Here is an 18,714-nt window from a genome sequence, read left to right on the forward strand (position 1 = left end):
GCCACTACCGGTATGGCGTCCTGTGTGTTTACACGATCGGAGTGGCTTTTTAAAAAAATGCCACCAATAAAGTCGAGTTCACTCCCTACTTTCTCAAACTCGGCAACTAACTTTGTCCCAAGTTCTATTGAAGAAGCGTGTTGTTGCGCCACACGTCTAAATGTGCAGTGTGATTCAAAATGAAACGTTTTTCCAACTTCAAGTTGGAACTTGTAGCATATCTGCATCATAGTCAACAAGCCTGCCGAATCTTTATAAAGTCACAGTTGAGTAATGGAATCAAGTTCTGGTCGAGCATCAACAGGACAGTGAGGCTTCTATGACAGTCAACTAAAATGGCAAGTTGAGAACATTTATTGAAGGTCCAGCAGAACTTTGGGTCTTCAGTACTTATTGAAATCTAGTTTGGCCGCATCGACAGTAAGCATTACCATATAAATATTTATTTCTTGTTATGCTAAATACTCAATAGGCTGTCATTTATCGCTTTTTTTACCTTCTGTACTCAAAGTAACAGCATCAGGGAGCAACTTGGGGTTTCGGTATCTTGCTCAAGGACTTAGTCACAATGGCTGGCATTCAACCCCCCCCCCCCCCCCCCCCAATAACAGTGGATTGACGTTTATTGTTGTAACATTGCACCCCCCCGGAGACAAGCGGCTTCCGTGCGTGGGAGTCACCTGTCGTGCCGCGAATCTGTATTTCAAGCGTGTCATCTGGTGTCGTCTGTTAAATGCACTTTTCGTTTTCTTCTCGGGCTGTCGCGCCGCTGTTTGTTTTCAAACGCGTCTGTTTAGTTGACTCGTTTCGCTAGCTTGTAGATTTGATGTTACGCGGCAGACGACTCGACGCTTGAAGGTAATTTGTAAATCATCCTCAAGGTTTATTTATTTTCCCCCGATAACGCCATTCGAATTCCCCAAGTGTACAACCTTCTAAGCCTCCCCTTATTACCTTGATTTTATTGGAGTTGGTCAGAAGACGCACACACGTCTTTGCATTTGTCCTTTTGAAGAGCGGCAGTAAACACAGTCATCAGAACATAATCTATTTATTTCATTTAAATCCAAGAGCGAAGAATTGTTCCGTTTCCGCCCCTGTTCCGCCCGTCGGGATCGATAACACACTGAAAGATTGTAGGGAGAGCAAATGAGTGAGCTGTCTGTATCTGTGAAAACAGAACTCATGATCTTTTTTTTTTTTTTTTTTTATATATCATTTATGACACGTTATAACTCCACCATCGTCCCAGTCCTGAACCGTCGTCGTCCTAAAAGAACCGGGAAACGAGATCAAAACAACCCCTCGGACCCCTTCGGGCGATTTGAAAGAAATCAAAGAAGAATGCAAAGAACGAGAGTCTCTCAGGTGGCCACGCATTCCTCAGATGCTTCAGTAGTTGGAATCCCTCGGCTTATCGCTTCTGTGTTTGTTTAAGATTAAACGCTCGTTTTGCGGGAGCGCGCCGATAAGCCGGAGCGATCCGCGAATAACATCGCGTCGGGAGGAAGGGCCGCCGGTTGGAAACGGCGAGAAGAACGGCGGTCATCGTGATGTGTGGGCAGCGTGAGATTAAGGGAGGGAGGAAATTAAAGGGCTTCTCTTCGCCGTTTCCTGCGAGAGATAAACACACACCCACGGCGTCAGCGCGACTCCCGTTCGGCGTCATCCAGCGTGATTGGCTGCTATTGTTTCGCGATGAGCTCATCATATCCTGTTTCGTTCTCGTGATCACCTGTCGATGGCGGAATTAAGGTTGAACGCCGTTCGGGGTGCAATCGAAAGTGCTTTCATGCGACAATTTGAAAATGATCCATCACGCCATTAAGAAAGCAAGTTGAAAGGAGGATTGTAGTTCTTCTGTTTTAATTCTGCTATTTTTAGAACAGACGGCTCATCCTTGGGGCTAACTCGTACCCGCTAGCTCATTAATTGACATAGCAACAAAGCGTTTTTTTTTTTTTTTGCCCCTTCTCACATATGCAATGTCACCTGTCTTCATCCAACTCATACCCGCTAGCTCATTAATTGACATAGCAACAAAGCGTTTTTTTTTTTTTTTGCCCCTTCTCACATATGTTTCCATCCAAACTCTTTAGCAATAAGCGCTAGATTAATGAAACAAGTTTTTGTGCTCGCCTAGCAAATCGCCCAAATGTTCAGTCCGGCGCTGTTCCGTTTATTTTCTCGCCGACGGCGTCAGACCAGACAACCGGAGCTGAACACTTAATGTCGTCTTCAACGGATGCTTAAACCAGCGGCGGCAGTTTGGAGTTCTGCTCACTTGGAAATGTATGCAGATCAGCTCTGACCCACATTCCGTCTCACTCTGAATTATTTACACTCGATCAAACTCAAGGTAAGACGTACGCTCTTAAATATTGACCGCGGATCGGGATGTCTCCATCCATTTTTTGGAACCGGGCGACTGTTGAATTTGTGAAATGGACTCCGTCTGAACGTTTGAGGCACTTTTGGAATGTGCGTAGGACGGACTAGGTCGTCTTTGGATCGGAAGGTTTCCCCCCCCCGGTGGCGACGCAGACAGCTGGGAGATCAGTTAAAGTGCCTTTAAGTCTATTAGAAGGGGATTATCTCTTTTTGCGGTCAAAGTGAACTAAGCGGTGCGGGAAAACAAGCCCTTCACTTTTTTTTTTTTTTTGCCAAGCCAATATGTCTCCGGCCGCATCGGAACGGCCTCCGGATCTAAGAAGTCCTTCATGATTGATTGGCTTCCAGGATCCCTTTTGACACCAGACATTGGTTTTGCAGTGGGGTGGAGAAGAAAAAAAAAAAAAAAGCTCAACATTTTATTTTTCGGATGGCTCTCCTGCTCCACCTGCCATCCAGACAGGCAGCGTTGAGATTTCAAGGTCAGGAAATGATCGTGCTGTGCCTCTGCCAGCCAGTTTGGCTGATGGGAGTTTCCATGGCAGCAGCATGTCGCAGAGAGCTCAGGTCCGCCGCCGCCACCACGCTTCCTTCCCCTCCGGGGTAAAAAAAAATTCGCCGCCCACAAGACCACCGTGCTAGCAGGTTGTCTGCACGCTTGCACGATCCCAACAGCTTGACGAGCAGCTACATTCCGACCGTTTGTGCCTTGTGTGTCGTTTGCGGATTGCCGTTTTCACTGTTGGGTGCAGCACTTCAGACACGTGGCAAAATGACTACCGTAATTTTTGGACTATAAGTCGCACCGGAGTATAAGTCGCACTAGCCATAAAATGCCCAAAAATGTGAAAAAAACAAACATATATATGTATATAAGTCGTCCCCCCCCCCCAAACTATGAAAAGAAACGCAACTCATAGTCCGAAAATTACGGTACATGCATTTATCCAACCTCATTGCACAAAAGGCTTTCTCACCCTGTGCAAAAGGGAGGTGCTTCATTTTATTGCAAATTCTTGAGATTTCAAGTGGCCCCCCCTTTCTCCCTTTTGTCTCACACTTATCAAGTGTCGCACCATAGCTGGATCGGCCGGGCGCACATCTGTTCTTTTCCCAGACCTCGGGGTCCAAATCCACAACTCAAAAAGTCAACAGTTTTTTTTTTCTTTCTGTACTGTACCTTTGACTTTTAGCGAAATGCTAATTTTGTTAGCTTCTGTACCTTTGACTTTTAGCGAAATGCTAATTTTTTTAGCTTCCGTACCTTTGACTTTTAGATAAACGCTAATTATGTTAGCATCCTCTTGGCAACAGAACATTGAGAATAAAATGTGCCGGTCAGTAAATTGTATCTGCTGTTTACATATTATTGTTGAGGAACGATATAACATTAAAAGAGGACCTTATGCTTCTCTCTTTTTCCCCCCACTTATTCCAGGCGGCACCGCAGCGCCGTGACCCTCTGATGACCTCAGGGACAGCGCCGGCGGCGGCACTGACCGGACCTTTGTGCGCAGGAGGCGTCCAGGCGCCCCCCGGGCCGGCATCCGGCGCCGAGACCGGCTCTCGCGGCTTGAGCAAATACAAGCATATAGAACTGTGAGTAAACACCACACCTTTTTTTTTTTGTTCTGCTTTGAATCGCTCAACCAGAACGAGTCGAGAAAGCGTTTGTGGTATTTTGTAGCGAGGAGCTTTTGAAGTCTGATGGTGAACCTGGCTAATGTTGTCACTCCTGTTTTTGGAGAACAGGAAGACCTCAACATAGAATCTAATAAGTGGACGTAAAAATTGTCGCCTAATTATACACACGTGGGAAAAAGCACGTCGCCTTCATTGCATCGCTCGGAAACTCTTATTTTGGTTCCCCTAAAATATCCGAGCCGCCACAGGGATCTTCTCACGGTGAACAAATGTGACTAACCCATCACACAACGGGAAGGGGGGGGGGGGTGTTTTTAACAAGTGCCGACTCAGGCCTTTCCCGCAGGAAGCCATTTTAATGACTTTCCCACCTTCGGCCGGTAGAGTGCAGCCGACCCTGAAGAAGAAGCAGCTGCTTGTTTTCATCCTCTCGGAATGAGAATAATAGCTTTTTAAAAGACGGCTGTAAGCATCTGCAGGAGTAAAGACGCCGATGAGTTGACGCCGTCCGTCTACTTCCTGGTATTCTCCTCCAGCCTCATGTCCCGTCCTCTCCGCTGCAGCGACCACTCTGCTGTTTGGATCGATCTGCGCGGGCACTGAGCTGACGCGGTGGAAAGCAATATTCATAAATAATGAACTCTCCTTTTCCTATGTTCGCGAGGAAAAGACCATAACGGTAAATAGGATTGCACCCCCCCCCCACCCACCCCTTTCGAGATGAAGCTCACACTGGACTGTTTGGGTTTCATCTTTAAGCCGCGCTGTTATCATCAAAGCGGACAGGAGGCAGCCTGTGAGCAGCTTTAAGTGTGTGTGTGTGTGTTTATGTGTGTGTGTGTGCAGCTGTCGGTGTCATCGGTTCACTGGCTGTGCGTTGTGCTGTGCAAACCCGGAAAGACGCTTACTTACAATAGGGCGGGATGTTTTAGAAAGGAAAAAAAAAACCGATTTGCATTTTTTTTTTTTCCGCTTACAAGTAACAATTTGCAATACCGAGATAAAGTATTCTCAATGGTTGACGTTTGTTCAAAACATGAACACAAGAAAGAATCAATTAAACTGGGTTGACTCCCACTTGAATTCGACTTTTTGTTACAGTTGCCTATCAGAGTAAGATAAAAAAAAAAAACCCTTTCCGCTAATCACGTTAGCGCTTATGAGTTTTCATTGTTTTAAAACTAGGCCCCCCCCCCCCCATCTGTATTTAGGTCAAATAGCTTTTGCGGTTATTTTAGAAGCTCTTGCCAGATGTGCATTTGATCAACTTCCTGGTTATTATTTTCTAACTGCGTACACACATAACCAGACGATATAAATTGGCCAAACGTCACCTCGCCGTTTGCAAATCATCATCTCCTCGTTTTCCTGTTCTCATGACACAAAACGGTGCCAATCACGGGGGGGCTGACAAATCAATCAATGTAATGCCCCAGCTATTAATATCACACTGCTGCCACGCTTCCTTTTGGGCGAGAGCGTCATCCTATCTCCCTCGTGCCCCACCGCCCCAACCTTCAACGGTATCTGGTTACTATCTCATCCGGGCTTGCGTCGCAAAGGTGGCGAGGGAAGCACAATTCATAATTTGCCCGGGACTCGGTTTGGCAAAAAAAGGTCCGAACAAAGTAAAAAAACGGCTGCTGTTTGGTTAAAGCGGTCATCCGCTGCATTTTGACGGATTACAATAGTAATCTCCCGTGCTCTGTTGGCATCAGCTTCCTAACTACTATGCCCCCCCCCCCCCCCCACTCACACACACACACACAAGCGCACCATCGCATGCAAAGTGGCTTTGCATTTCTCGTTTGATTCCGCCAGACCGCCCCGCTCGCCCGCCCGCCCGCCCTCCCGATTAATGGAAGCGTCAGGAGCTCAAATGTCATTCGGAGGAAAGCACCCTCATCGGGAACTTGGAGGAGCTCAGTCTGAGCGTAGCGGCTTGTGGAGGCGGTGTGGGGGGGGGAGGCGTGTGCGCGTGTGAGTACACAGTGTCGGACAAGGATCGAGCATCCTCAGTGCGCGGCGGTCGGAGTCGGGAGGAGTCGATGGCAAGGGCGAGAAACTCCTCGTCATGTTCGTCCGCCGGCCCGAAGATAACCCCCATCCGAGGAAGCGGCGCCATGCGGAATACAAAAAGAAGCCGGAAGTGAGGGCAACTTGAAGAGATTACACAAACAACAGGAAAGGGGGGGGGGGGTTCCTTGAGTTTATTTATTGATTCATTTAGCGCCACTAATGAGCAAGTGGATGTGCGGCTGTGGCTGCAGCAGCATCATCTCCTCTCTGATGAAGAGGCTGGGCCGCACCGTGTGCTGCTCGGACCTCCTGTCCTGCAGCAACACTTCGGAGCAGCTGCAGCGCTTCGCCGCCACCGGCAACCGGCCCAAATCGAAGGTAACGCGTCTTGCGTCCCAAAAAGTCCCAAATGGCCGATTTTTTTTTCGGAAGGGATTTTATCGATGTTGTCGCGGTACCGAAATTCAGACGGCGAAAGTGAACCGATGCCGAGGTCAAACTTCAAAAGATTCTAAAAATAGAATTCATTGAGAAAAATGGAAACGGGGAAAAATAACGAGCACGGCGGCCTTGCGTATTTGTTCGGGCGCTTTGAAACACTCGAACAAGTGTTGCATCAGAGAGCAGCACGCTAATTGATTCTTTAATGGAAGCGGCAGCCTTGACAACAGCGTGCTCCAAATCACTCGTTTCAAATGGATCGCTTGAGTCTGGCTGGAGTGATTGGCGCTCCTTCTCGAGTGGACAAACAAATTATCCCCCCCCCCCCCTTAAAAGGAACAAGGAACAGGCAAAACAACATTGCACACTTTCTCCAATTTCCTTTCTCTGTCCAACGAGTTGAGAGGCAGCAAAATGCTGATTTTCGCTTCGGGGTGAGCGAAGGCCACTTTCACAATCCAGGTTATGAAGTCGCGGAGGTTCCAAGACAATTTCTGGCTCTCACAATTAACAATAGAATCGCTCAAAGGGATTTTTTTTTCCTTCTTCACAATTTCAAAGCGTTCCCGAGCGTCCGAACAAAACAATTCCTCACACAATGATTTGAGTTCAAACTAAAGTCGGCGACTTCTATCCACGCGTTTTAAAATCCACGGCTTTACACGCGGCGCTTCCACTTCCTGTGGGACGACGCGAGGGACCGACTCTAAATAGAAAAATCAATTAAGAGCTTCTGCGTGGAATTGGAGAGGCCAAGAAAACAAATACAGATGGACTGGAAGGAGAAGCGCAACTCCAGGAAAACACGTGTTACCGAAAAGAAAAAAAAAAACGTTTATATTCAGAAAATAATAATAAATATATAATATATAAAATAATAATAATAATACAAAAAAATTATTTAAAAAAAGCTTTAAATTGACTTGGCAGCCCAATTTAGAATTCTTAACTGATTTTGACTTAACCAGTTTGCATTTCAAGTCAAGTGGACGCCGTCAATAGCAGCTAGTAGTACTTATGCGCATTTATGGAAAGTCAATATCTTGTCTACTCTCACCTGCTGTGCTCTGAAAGACAATCACTTATGCCATTTTCGTACACCTGCAAAGAAGAAGATTCTTCAGTGTTGCCCTCTTCAGTGTTTGGTGTTAGGCTAATTGTGCGGAAAGCACTAATGGTCGGTAGACCATCTCTAAAAGCCCCGAGATTGACCGTCGACCTTAATCGCTTCCAGGTCCTTGATCAAACTCTACAGAAGTCGTCGTGGTCGGCGGGGGCATCAGAATGAAACCTTCTGACAGCGAGTCGTTAAATTCTTCTGCTCGGTGTCAAACGTTATCCACAGCCCGACGAATTGCATATATGGACCATCATCAGTTTACCAAATGTTCATAGATGCAAAGTGAGCACTGGCGGAGCTAGAGGGGGGGCCGCCGGGGGCGCAGTGGATCCGCAATTACACTTTTCCCCCTAATTTTTTTATATTTTTTTAAAGCACTTAACAAGTAGCCATATATATATATATGTCAAAAGTGGCTTTTTTGACCATAATAATAAATGTTAAAATAAGCGATGGCTACTTGTTAAGTGCTTTAAAAAAGTATAAAAAAATTTATATATATATATATATATATATATATATATATATATATATATATATATATTTAATAATAATATAATAATGAGCAACATTTGCATGAGCTAAAACCAGAAGCAACAAACACATTTCACCACCAAAGTGCATCAACCTCAATCATGCCACTGTAAAAGTTTTAACTATTCATAGCCTTTGGTTGTCTGCCACTCCAGGCCACGGAGCAATGGTCCCGAGGGGGGGGGGGGGGGGGGGGGGTCCGTGCAATCTGAGATTTCTCTAATGCTTCCCACCGCAGTGCTGAGACCACGCGTGACGGCTGACATTGTCCTCAAAGTCAAATGAACGGCTTTTCTTCCTGAAACAGATAAAAATGGGGCGTCCGAGCTTCCCGGAAATTTCTTCTCTAGTCTTATGACTTGAGAAGATTTTGGAGGCGCGTCTACTTTTGCCCAGCCCATGAAAATGAGCTTACAGGCCCGATGTGGACATGAAAGTGCTTTTTTTTTAAAAATCTGTATTTTAGGGAACAAATCAACTTGACTAATTTTCTCGACCCAGTTCATGACTCGTTCAGTCGGAACAAAGATGTCGTTGTTGTTTTGTGGTAATTTTCCACATCTCGTCTGAACCAACATATTCCGGGCCAAGCAAAAAAAAAATACAGGGAAACTGTGTCAAGGAAGACAGTCATGCATTTCATCCTTTTCCAATTATCCGAAGCAACAAACATTTTAAAACAAGTAAGCTGTCAATTGCAGAATGAGACCGTTTTTCGGGAAACGGGTCAGAGTGCCTCTTGGAGCATTTTTGGTTGTTGACACCCCCCCCCTCGTGGAATCAATTCCTGGAGTTGTATTCCTGGACGAACTTAACGTGACATTTCCAAATGTCTGAATCCAACTGTGTGAGCCGCATGGCCAATCAATAGATTTCTTGTAAAAGCTTGAAACCGCTGTGGCATAGAGAAATAATGCAGCCTTTTTAGATTTTTTTTTTTTTTCCTCTCTCCATTCATCACAACTTATCTCATTCGAATCCTGACCGTGTTTTCTTTCTCGTCTTCTGCCAGCATGTCAAGACCTTCTCCTCGTCAGACAGCTTAGCGAAGGTGCAGGAGGTAGCAAGCTGGCTTTTGGAAATGAACCAGGATCTGCTGTCGGGGGGCAGCAGCAGCAGGCGGAGTCGGGGCTCCGGGGCGCCGGCGGCGAGAGGTAACGCCTCCTCCTCCGCCGCTCGGGCACCCCAGCAGCCGGCAGAGGAGGCCGACGAGGATGAGCACATGAACCGGGTGCTCGAGGACGAGGAGCGGCCGCGCCAACAGGTGACCCTGACATTTTTACAGTCCCGAGGTATTTGAATATGTGAACACGGCTCCAATTTTCCCGCTTTGTCCAACTCTCCAGCCCGAGACCTCGCAGGAGGACGTGGACAGAGGACCGCAATGGGCGCCCGGCGACTCTGCCCCCGGCGACGACCCCCCGGAGGACGGCGGGGGAGGCCAGGATGCTCCCCCCGGCAAGGTGAACCGGGCCGAGAAAGGACCCCGCTGGACGTGGAGGGCCGAGCAGAGGCAGCGCACGCAGGAGGATGAGGAGGAGGGGGACGAGGAGGAGGAAGAGGAAGAGGAGGAGAACAATAACAGCAGTAGCGGTCACCAGGCGGAGGAGGAAGAGGAGAGGACAGAGGGGGGGCAGGAGCAGAGGAGGACGAGGGAGGAGGAAGAGGAGGACGAGGAGGAGATGGACCAGGACAGCGACGACTTTGAGCACTCGGCGGAGAGCGAGCGCGAAGAGGAGGAGGACGAGGAGGACGAGGAAGCAGAAGAAGGGCTGATGTCTCCCTCCATCAGGAACAATGCGACCGTCGCCACCAACAATGTGGACTCACACCAAAGCTCCTCCCACAAGAAGGTAAGCGTCACACCTCACTTGGATTTGGAAGCGTTGTCGTCAGCCCATCCAGCTGCAGTTTTTGTTAGCGATTGGCGCCCTCTGTTGACCGTAGTTGGTTACCGCACCTTTCCCTTTTGATCGGCTCTAAAAATAATGGACAAAATTATTTATAAATGAGCTTTGCCCATTGAAATCAATAAGACCGTTTGTTAATGCTTTCCAGAAAATTCCCAACATTTATGCTTTTTAACAAAACAAATATTACACTACAGTACTATCATCGACTGACTTGAATTACATGATTAGTCTTGTCTGTTTGCCTTCAAATATCTGACTATATATGTTTTTATTTAAGATATTGCGCTATTTGTTTGCTACGGGTAGCTGTCGTATTGTGCCACTCCCTTCCACCAGGAGGCGGCATTTACCCAAATGCTTTGACAAACTGGACCGCACACTCACTTAAACAGTTGCCCGTCCTGGGTAAGACACGCCGCAGTGGCTATTAGCCGCGCCATTCACGCTTACATGATCTAGAAATTCTGCTTCCGACGTTTGGCCACGTTTGCAGCTGCCATGTTTTTCCCGTGCAGTGCTTATTTGTAATAAAAGAGCGAGGGAGGGGAGGAAATGCACAATTTGGTGAAGCAAGTAAAAGCATCTCTCGATTTTCGTTATGCTGCCTGTTCAGTGGCTCTAGTAGTTTAGACAAGCATTATCGTCCTTCAGCCTGAATTAATAAGCCCGTGACGAGGACGATATCCGCTCTTAAGCTACTGCCGCTACGTGTTTGCACAAAACGTGGCAGCGAAAATATCAGGCTTCCGTCCGTACCTTGGTTTTACAGTCGATACAAGTCGTTAAAACCAAGCAGGAATGGATTTCATGACGCCTCGTAGTGAATTGGCAAGAGCCCGTCCATCTGTCGGGCCTCCGTGCTCGGCCCCGATCGACGTTTTGGCGCGCTAATCCTCCTCAAACAATGGCGGATGTGAGAATAGAAGAGAGGTTAAACCCCATAATTCTTTGTGTGGCCACTGTGTGTTTGTCGACTGCTCGCGTTTGCCGTTTGTGTGATCATTTGGCTGTAACATACGTACGTTAGCTTGGCACGCTCTTGCAGGGGTTTGTTTCTGTCGTTTAGTTTATTATTTATTAAACCATTTTAATTCATAATATAGCAAATTCATGTTTTTTTTTAAATGAACAATAATTAAATAATAATAAATAAAATAGATGTATATATTCTAAAATAAAATAAATTTTAATTCATAATATATCAAATTCATGTTTTTTTTTTAAATGATAAACAATAATTAAATAATAATAAATAAAATAGATGTATATATTCTAAAATAAAATAAAATAAAATAAAATAAAATAAAATAAAATAAAATAAAATAAAATAAAATAAAATAAAATAAAATAAAATAAAATAAAATAAAATAAAATAAAATAAAATAAAATAAAATGAAATAATAGTTTCCAGCCCAATGTTGCTGCAAGTGGATGAAATCATCTATCATATCTGAACCGTTCGACTACAACAAGTATGTCATAATGTCATAAAGTAGAAATGTTCCTGGAATATCCACCGCTGTTGGGTCGTAAGGTTACAAATGAGGGTGGGGGGGGGTGTCGAGTATGCACGCAATGAGGAAGTTCCTCAGACACGTGCGCCACGCTATGAAGCATTCCGGCACCAAAGGTTCATGGGAGCAGATTCCACAGCGTCCCCGGGTGGGCGGGGTTGGGGGAGGCCACGCGTCGGGCGGCAGCTGCTCGCCAGTGACATCACAGGCCAGACACTTATTAAAGGGGGCCCGGCCCGTCAGCGGGGGAGTTTGGACGAGACTGGGGCCAAGCGTCGGTACCGCTTAGCTTCCTGACTTCTTGCTGGAATGTGATTTGTTTGTTTTTCTTTCCTCCCGGCTTTTGCAATGCTGCGCCATTGCCCCATTCCCCGTTTCTCGTCTAGCGGCGCCCGTAGAAAGAACGTAAATAATGGCAAAGACAGGACTTCCACCGAAGCGCCGCCGGAAGGCAAAACCCTCGATGTGGCCGATCCCGTACCGCCTCAGAAAATCCTGCGAATTTTTAGCATTAACATCATCACTCAGGGTTTGCCGTTCTATCGCCGACGGGTAAGTGGCAAATTGTTTGAGTGTGCCGCCATGGAAACTGACAAAATATCTTTCACTTCTAGTCATTTTTTTAAATCATCATTAAGATAAAAATCACACTTGAGAAACTTCAACAATCTTGAAAATCCTGAAGTTGGTCAAAGTTTGATGACAAATTCCAAAAGATGGAGATTATTTGTATGCTTCTATATCAAGGGAATATTGGCAACGCGTGATGTTTTGGTTTTTTTTGCGCCGCAGAAAATCGCCAACCCGCATATGACCTTACAAAGTCTGTCGCCGATGAGTCTAATTTTAGGTTCAATAAAACGTTGCGAGAGACATTATGCGTCATACTTTAAACGGGAAGTCGCTGTCACAATCAACCTTGAAGCTTTATCCGTTACGGTGTGTTTGATTTATGCCAAACCCAACAAAAGCAATCATTTAAATCAACCGGATAGTTTAGGGTATGGTGTCGTTCGATTTTGGGGGCGGGGCTAAAGGCACTTAGCGCCATCTTTCCGTCGGTGTGCCGCACAGCACAGTTGTCGGTTGCTCGGTAATAATAACCTAGCTTATTTCTGCCACCGCCGCGTGCGGTTAGCTAGCTCCGAAGCAAGCTAATCTCTGTTTTTGTCCACTTGTATTTCTCAACCTTGATAACAACACTCTTTCTAGTTTCCCCCTTTATTTTTTCACCTAAACAGTAACTTCAAAACATTAAAATTAAATCCATTTGCTGTTTGCGTTTAACTAATTGTGGTCGATACACAGATGCCATCAATCTCGCCTTTAGCCGTTAGCTCAATGAGGAGCATACAGGGGAATATTGCAGGAGGTTGAATTCTCGGGCTTCGGATAACACAAGCGGGGACCCTTGGGGTCCGAAGGGGGGGTCATTTGCCTTTGGCTATTCTGGGCCACATACCCCATTCGGATCTAGGAGTGCCCAGGTCAGCTCCACGTCGCCGATATCCAGCCCAAACCTCCCCTGTCAAAATTTGCTCCGTTTATCTTTTCAAAATGGATACTAGTCTTTTCTCAGTGTCATTTCTCCATGAGCGACCTTCTCCAAGGTGCTCAAACGGAAGCTGTGCTCTTGTCATCAGTAATGACGGCCTTTAAATTTCTCTTGAGCAGGCTTGTTACCAATATAGTTTCCCCGATGGGGCGATTTTGAACCCTGCTCACTGCACTCCTGATGTGCTCCTTCTGTTCAAAGTGCACAGAAAGCCGAAGAAGAAAAACAAGCTGCAGCCGCGTGCCTCTTCCCCGGTATTCGCGTTTGGCCGACGCCGTATCAAGTGCGTCTATATTTAACAGCAGTAAAGGAACGGCATTGTAGGTGTGTGCGTGCGTGTGTATGGATGTACATACCTCAGCGGGCGTGCCAGATGGCCAGGCGGAAATCGAAAGACGATTCGGCGCCTAGCTTATGTCGACAGTTCATAGACGTACGGCGGACGTCGTTGTCCACTAGAGGTCGCTGTCATTGTAGTATCCGTGACTTCATTTCCTCTTGTCTCGAATTGAACCAAATCTGATGTTTCAAAGTCTTTGTTAAAACACACGGAATTTTCAGACAGCTCGATTTGCTCACCCTCGGTTTGCCCACCTTAAATTACTCTACAGCGGAATCTAACCCCTGGATGACCTTGGTAACATCCCTGCCAAGTTAGTAAGTGATGATATTTAGTTGACACGAGCTACGTGCCGCTTCGTCTGACCTCGGAGAGAAAAGGATGTACAGTATGTGCGCTATAGTCCTTTGACGCCTTGCTCGAATTTCTTTTCAGCCCAACTTTTCATCCTAAAGCCAAAACACGGGAAATTGCTCTTTGTGCAGTAAAAGCTCTCCTCGGATACATTCCGCCGGATAGCAATCTCAGGGCGAAATCGATTTTTGCCCGAGCCAAAAGAGAGTTGGCCTCGGCAACGAAACATGGCGTCACGCGGGCCGCAATAAACACCTCCAATTACGCTCCTGCTGCCCTGCAGTCACACAAAGGTCCTTTAATAGAACCATTAAATCATCTCAGTAGCTCTCTCAGGTTGCCCAATCAACATTTTCATGTTGTTTGTACACTTATTTTCTCCTTTTTTATGTTCTCTCTACCTGCAGGCAAGTGAGAGAGAGAGAGCGCTTGTTGCTCCACACGTCATATTTGATAAGTTCACAACATTTTTTTCCCCTGCGACTGGCTTTTCGGCACACTGTAAAAAATGCACGGAAGCACAAAAAGGAAATTTGAGTACGACTTGTCACGAAAAGCCAGTTTTTCATCGATCTGCCCTTTTTTTAAAGCAGGCCGCCCAAATTTTGATTTGATACCAAGGGATCTTGTTTTTTGTAGCGACAAAGACGCGCAGCTCCGATTTTATAGCATCGCACGTCACTTTGAATTTTACGCTGCAAAAGATTCGGTACTACTTCACCTTCGATAGATTTTCCACGACCCCGTCACTAACGAGAAATCTGTTCTGTTCTCCTCTCCCCTCGGTGTCCTGCTGCCGACCTTTTGTCGTGAAACCACGTGAACGCACAGGTAAGAGAAATTTCATCTTTTCATTATGTGCAGTACTTGATGAAGGTTTATTTATTCATTCATTCATTCATTCATTCATTCATTCATTCATTCATTCATTCATTCATTCATTTATTTATTTATTTATTTATTTTATTTATTTTCATTCATTCATTCATTCATTCATTCATTCATTCATTTATTTATTTATTTATTTGGACAGTTCTGACTTGAGCTGGTTGATTTTTGCTGGTACAGTGCTTTCTGGTTCATGGGGCTCTAAATATTTAATTGCTGCCTCTAGGGGGCAGCATGGCCTCAACGTTATATTGGTCTTTGCTCGTCCTTCATGTTTCAAGAGGAGGGAATCTTCACTGGCGTATGTTGGCCGTGCCCATCCACTTGTCAGGTCTTCGTGCCTATGTGGCACGGCTAATTTGTAATATTGCGGCCACTTAACACACACGCCTCAAGCCCGTCTGCCAAAGTGACAGTTTTGCTGATTAGGAAGCACAGCCTCTCTTAGTTATTTTTTTTTTTTTTTGCCTCGCATACAGATCTTCACCACTAAAAGCTCGGGTAAATATTCCACTTATATTGTGAGTGTACTCTCAACGCTGCATTATTAAGTAAGTTTGAAGGAGTCCTTGGCGCGACAAAATGAAGCCGCCGACGTGCCAGGCATCTCTGGGTGACTCGTCGCAAGGTCGTTTGCTGAAGATCGATCAAATGAAATAGTTAGTTTCAAAGTTTAGTTTGAGGGGGGAAAAAAAATTCTTCGCTGATGCGCCGACCAACTCTTAAACTTAATCGAAATTGTCTGATTGGATTTGGAAGACGCATCTGAATGCGCCGGCGTGTTTTTAGCACATTAGCATACCGTCGCTGTCTAATTAATGAAGAGATTGACTTTTAGCTTAATAGGATTGTCGCTATTCTCCACCTTTGTTGCAAAATATACAATAAAAATGTATACGGCCATTACATTGCTTAAAGTGACAATGCTAACTGTTAGCCTTTGTGCCGATGGAATTCCCCCATTGCATATTAGCATTGAGCTAACGGCGGTTTTAAGTCAGGGTAGGTCAGAAGGCTACGGACACGCCCTCAAAGAAGATTCCATCCCCTAAACCTGGCGCCTACGAGATTTAGGAAACTGCTCGTTGCAACCACGTCATAAATTGCTTTTTATAGCGACGGCAGTTTAACAGTCCCAACTTTTATGATAGTGTCCCGGGCCTCATTATCCCTGAGGTTTATTTAGGAGGAAAAGACATTGTTGATGGAAGCGCGTGCAAATAGCAGCAGATAGAAAAATGGGCGGAGACAAAGTCTTTCATTCAAGAAGCATCAGCAATCATCCTCCGCTTCACAGTGCGCTGGCCTTCAGTGGCAACCCCGCCCCCTTTATTTCTATATTTAGTAGCATGACTCAGGCCGGTTTTCACTTTTCACCTCCTGTTGCCGTACACGTTTTCGTCCTCAAAGAAATATTGCTTTGTTTAATCTGAGCCTTAATCTGGATTTTGGTCTAATAGCAGGCTAAAGGGCTCAATTTGTATCGCTATGCTAACAGTTATAATTACCGCAAATCTGCTATTAAAAAAAAAAAACTCTTAATTCGAGGACCCCCATGTGTATTAGATATTCCTGGTTTTGGCAAATATGCATTCACATATTCTCTCATGAGATTTAGCCTCATTTGCCGACAAACTTTTCTATTTGCTATTTTTGTGCTCAGGCCAAATCACTTTATATTACTTTAGAAGCCGCTAGTCTTTATTTTTCTAAATGTTAACACATTGCAACAAAATTAAAATAATTTCCTCTAGCCACCCACACACAAAATGGCATTTTTTAAAAAAATTTCCTTTGTCTGTTGTAAATTTAATTACGAACGGGCAAAATCTCTTCATTATTCATATTTCTCTCTCTTTTTATTCCTTCATATTATACTTACTACTCACTGCATGACATGGGAGCAAAAATTTCAAGGTGTACCTTCAAACTCCAAATCTCCCAAAACCGCCATAACCAGAGAACATTATTCGCTCCAAGCTGGTGGCGCAGCGGCATGTGCGCTTCACGCTTGGCCTCCCCTCATCTTCGACGTGCCTCCTTCCTTCACACCCTCTCACCACAGCGGAGCTCACAAAGTGCTGATGTGGTCCGCCTGGCCTCTTTTTTTAATTTGCAATCTCCCAAGGGCCCCGCCGCAGAGTCTCGTGGCCGGCATGTACTTCTGCTCGGTAGCCCAAAGACAGCTGTGGAGAACACCTGCCTTATTAGCGCATATGTTTTTATTTGAAAGGAGATAGGCTATACTTTCTTTTCTAAATAATGTACCGTAATTTTCGGACCAGCCATAAAATGCCCAAAAAAGTGAAAAAAACCCATATATATGTATATAGGTCGCTCCTGAGTATAAGTCGCCCCCCCCCCACCCAAACTATGAAAAAAAAAAAGTGATTTATAGTCCGAAAATTACGGTAAAATAGTGAACTTGCCTGAGTTGATTTTGTCAAAATACCTGAAGGACCAAGAATTATTTAAACTGGGGCTCCGGCTCACTTGTCCAAATGAGGACATTTGAACGGAAAGTATTCTTTCAGAGATAACAAATAACGATGCGGCGTTATCGGCCTGCTGATTTTTTATCTCCCCCCCCCCCCCAAAAATGCCGTCTTGTCATACCGCACGGCAATTAATCCGTTTTGTCGTCCGATTCACAGGCAGATACCTCATCCGATACTCTAAAGACACTTTTGCCGTTTCCTTCAAAGATTGTCTCCACTCTGCTGGGGCATGAAATTGCTGCGTGAGATCTTATCTTTGTTCCTTAGAGAAGGGGGGGGGCGGGGTTGCCTCATCCCCATGAAATTGAAGCCTTAATCAGCACTATCTGCTAAACGTCTTCACTAAATTGCCAGCCTCACCATAAACAACAAACCGGTGCGTTATATTCCCCCGGATGAGGCCAGAGGCGCTCAATGCAGCCCGGAGGCCGACATGGAGAGACTCCTGTTGCCAGGCAACAAGTTTACAGATGAGGGGGTTGAAGGTACGGGCCGAGTAGCGGGGTCCTCCTCTGTTGCCCACGCCCCTGCCGGTCCTCCGTCATCCTGGCGTCTGGATTAGCTCTGCAGCTCGCTGGGTCCGTTCAAGTATTGATTCGATTCTAGTCCGCTCGGCGCCTCCGTCCAACCCTTCAAATGTCCGTCATCAGTCAAGCTGACCGCCGGAGGGAAATCAAAGCACCACGGCCGCAATAGTTGTCACGCGTTTAAAAAAAAATAGAAATACGAACTCCCAAGTTTTTGCACATCTTGGCTCGCCTTTTATTTGTTTCCTGAATGTGTAATCGGCCAAGTCGCCCCCGCTGTGAAGGGGGCCCCTTGTTTGGTGTCGTCTGCCCTCCGATCCTCCGGCCACTCGTGCCCATTACCATACAGCTGTCCTACCGGATGTGGTCGGAGACGCAAGCGCAGCAGATGGAGCGGCCCGGATTAAAAGCGCCAGGCCGCTATTCCGGGTCGGCCCTTTGTCAAAAGGCGCGGGTCATGTATAGTGTCGTGAGGCACGCCTTCTCTCCGTGTCAAGCGAATGGACGAGTTTTTGTGCTTGTCCGGCGGATAACAAAGTAGAGTCATTCAAAACTGGAGTAGCGGAGTGAATAAATAAAACTATAAATTGGAAGGTTTTTCTCAGGAGGATTTGTATCGCAGAGGGAGCCCAAAATTCAGCCCCTCATGCCGGATTAATTTAATTTAACATGGAATTTGGCAGATTCGGCTATCATGACTATAGCCACCCAAAAAAAAAAAAACTCTCGGTGGACGCCAAGAAAACCAAGTCCAGTGTGAAAAGTGTCAGAGCCATGCCTGGAAAGACACAAGCAACCTGGCATTCTGTTTCAAAGCGGCCATTTTTGTTTCGGTTTGGCAATTTGGGAGGGTGCTTGAAAGATAAACTGCGTTTATCGCTGCCGATAAGTGTTTTGCAGGCCGTAGGCCTGCCCAGGCCTGATTTAAAGGCGCACTTTGAATGCTTTTGTGTCTGCATCATTCAAATAGAAGGCC

At 45.8% G+C, this 18,714-nt stretch overlaps 1 protein-coding gene across 2 annotated transcripts in view; it reads left to right on the forward strand.

The window, feature by feature from the left end:
- Positions 1-18,714, forward strand: part of fbxw7 (F-box and WD repeat domain containing 7) — a 38,276-nt gene that overhangs the window by 585 nt on the left and 18,977 nt on the right. Inside the window, exons 2-4 of one of the 2 annotated variants that reach the window (XM_061273320.1) lie at positions 3,830-3,990; positions 9,162-9,413; positions 9,496-10,002. In XM_061273320.1, the coding sequence (XP_061129304.1) occupies positions 9,231-9,413; positions 9,496-10,002 (690 nt within the window). In that variant the 5' untranslated portion in view covers positions 3,830-3,990; positions 9,162-9,230. Of the gene's footprint in view, positions 1-3,829; positions 3,991-9,161; positions 9,414-9,495; positions 10,003-11,816; positions 12,129-18,714 lie in introns of those variants that run through there. The other variant, XM_061273321.1, reaches the window with a different exon arrangement.

This window comes from Syngnathus typhle, linkage group LG3 (assembly GCF_033458585.1).
Source record: "Syngnathus typhle isolate RoL2023-S1 ecotype Sweden linkage group LG3, RoL_Styp_1.0, whole genome shotgun sequence".
Lineage (NCBI taxonomy): Eukaryota > Metazoa > Chordata > Actinopteri > Syngnathiformes > Syngnathidae > Syngnathus > Syngnathus typhle.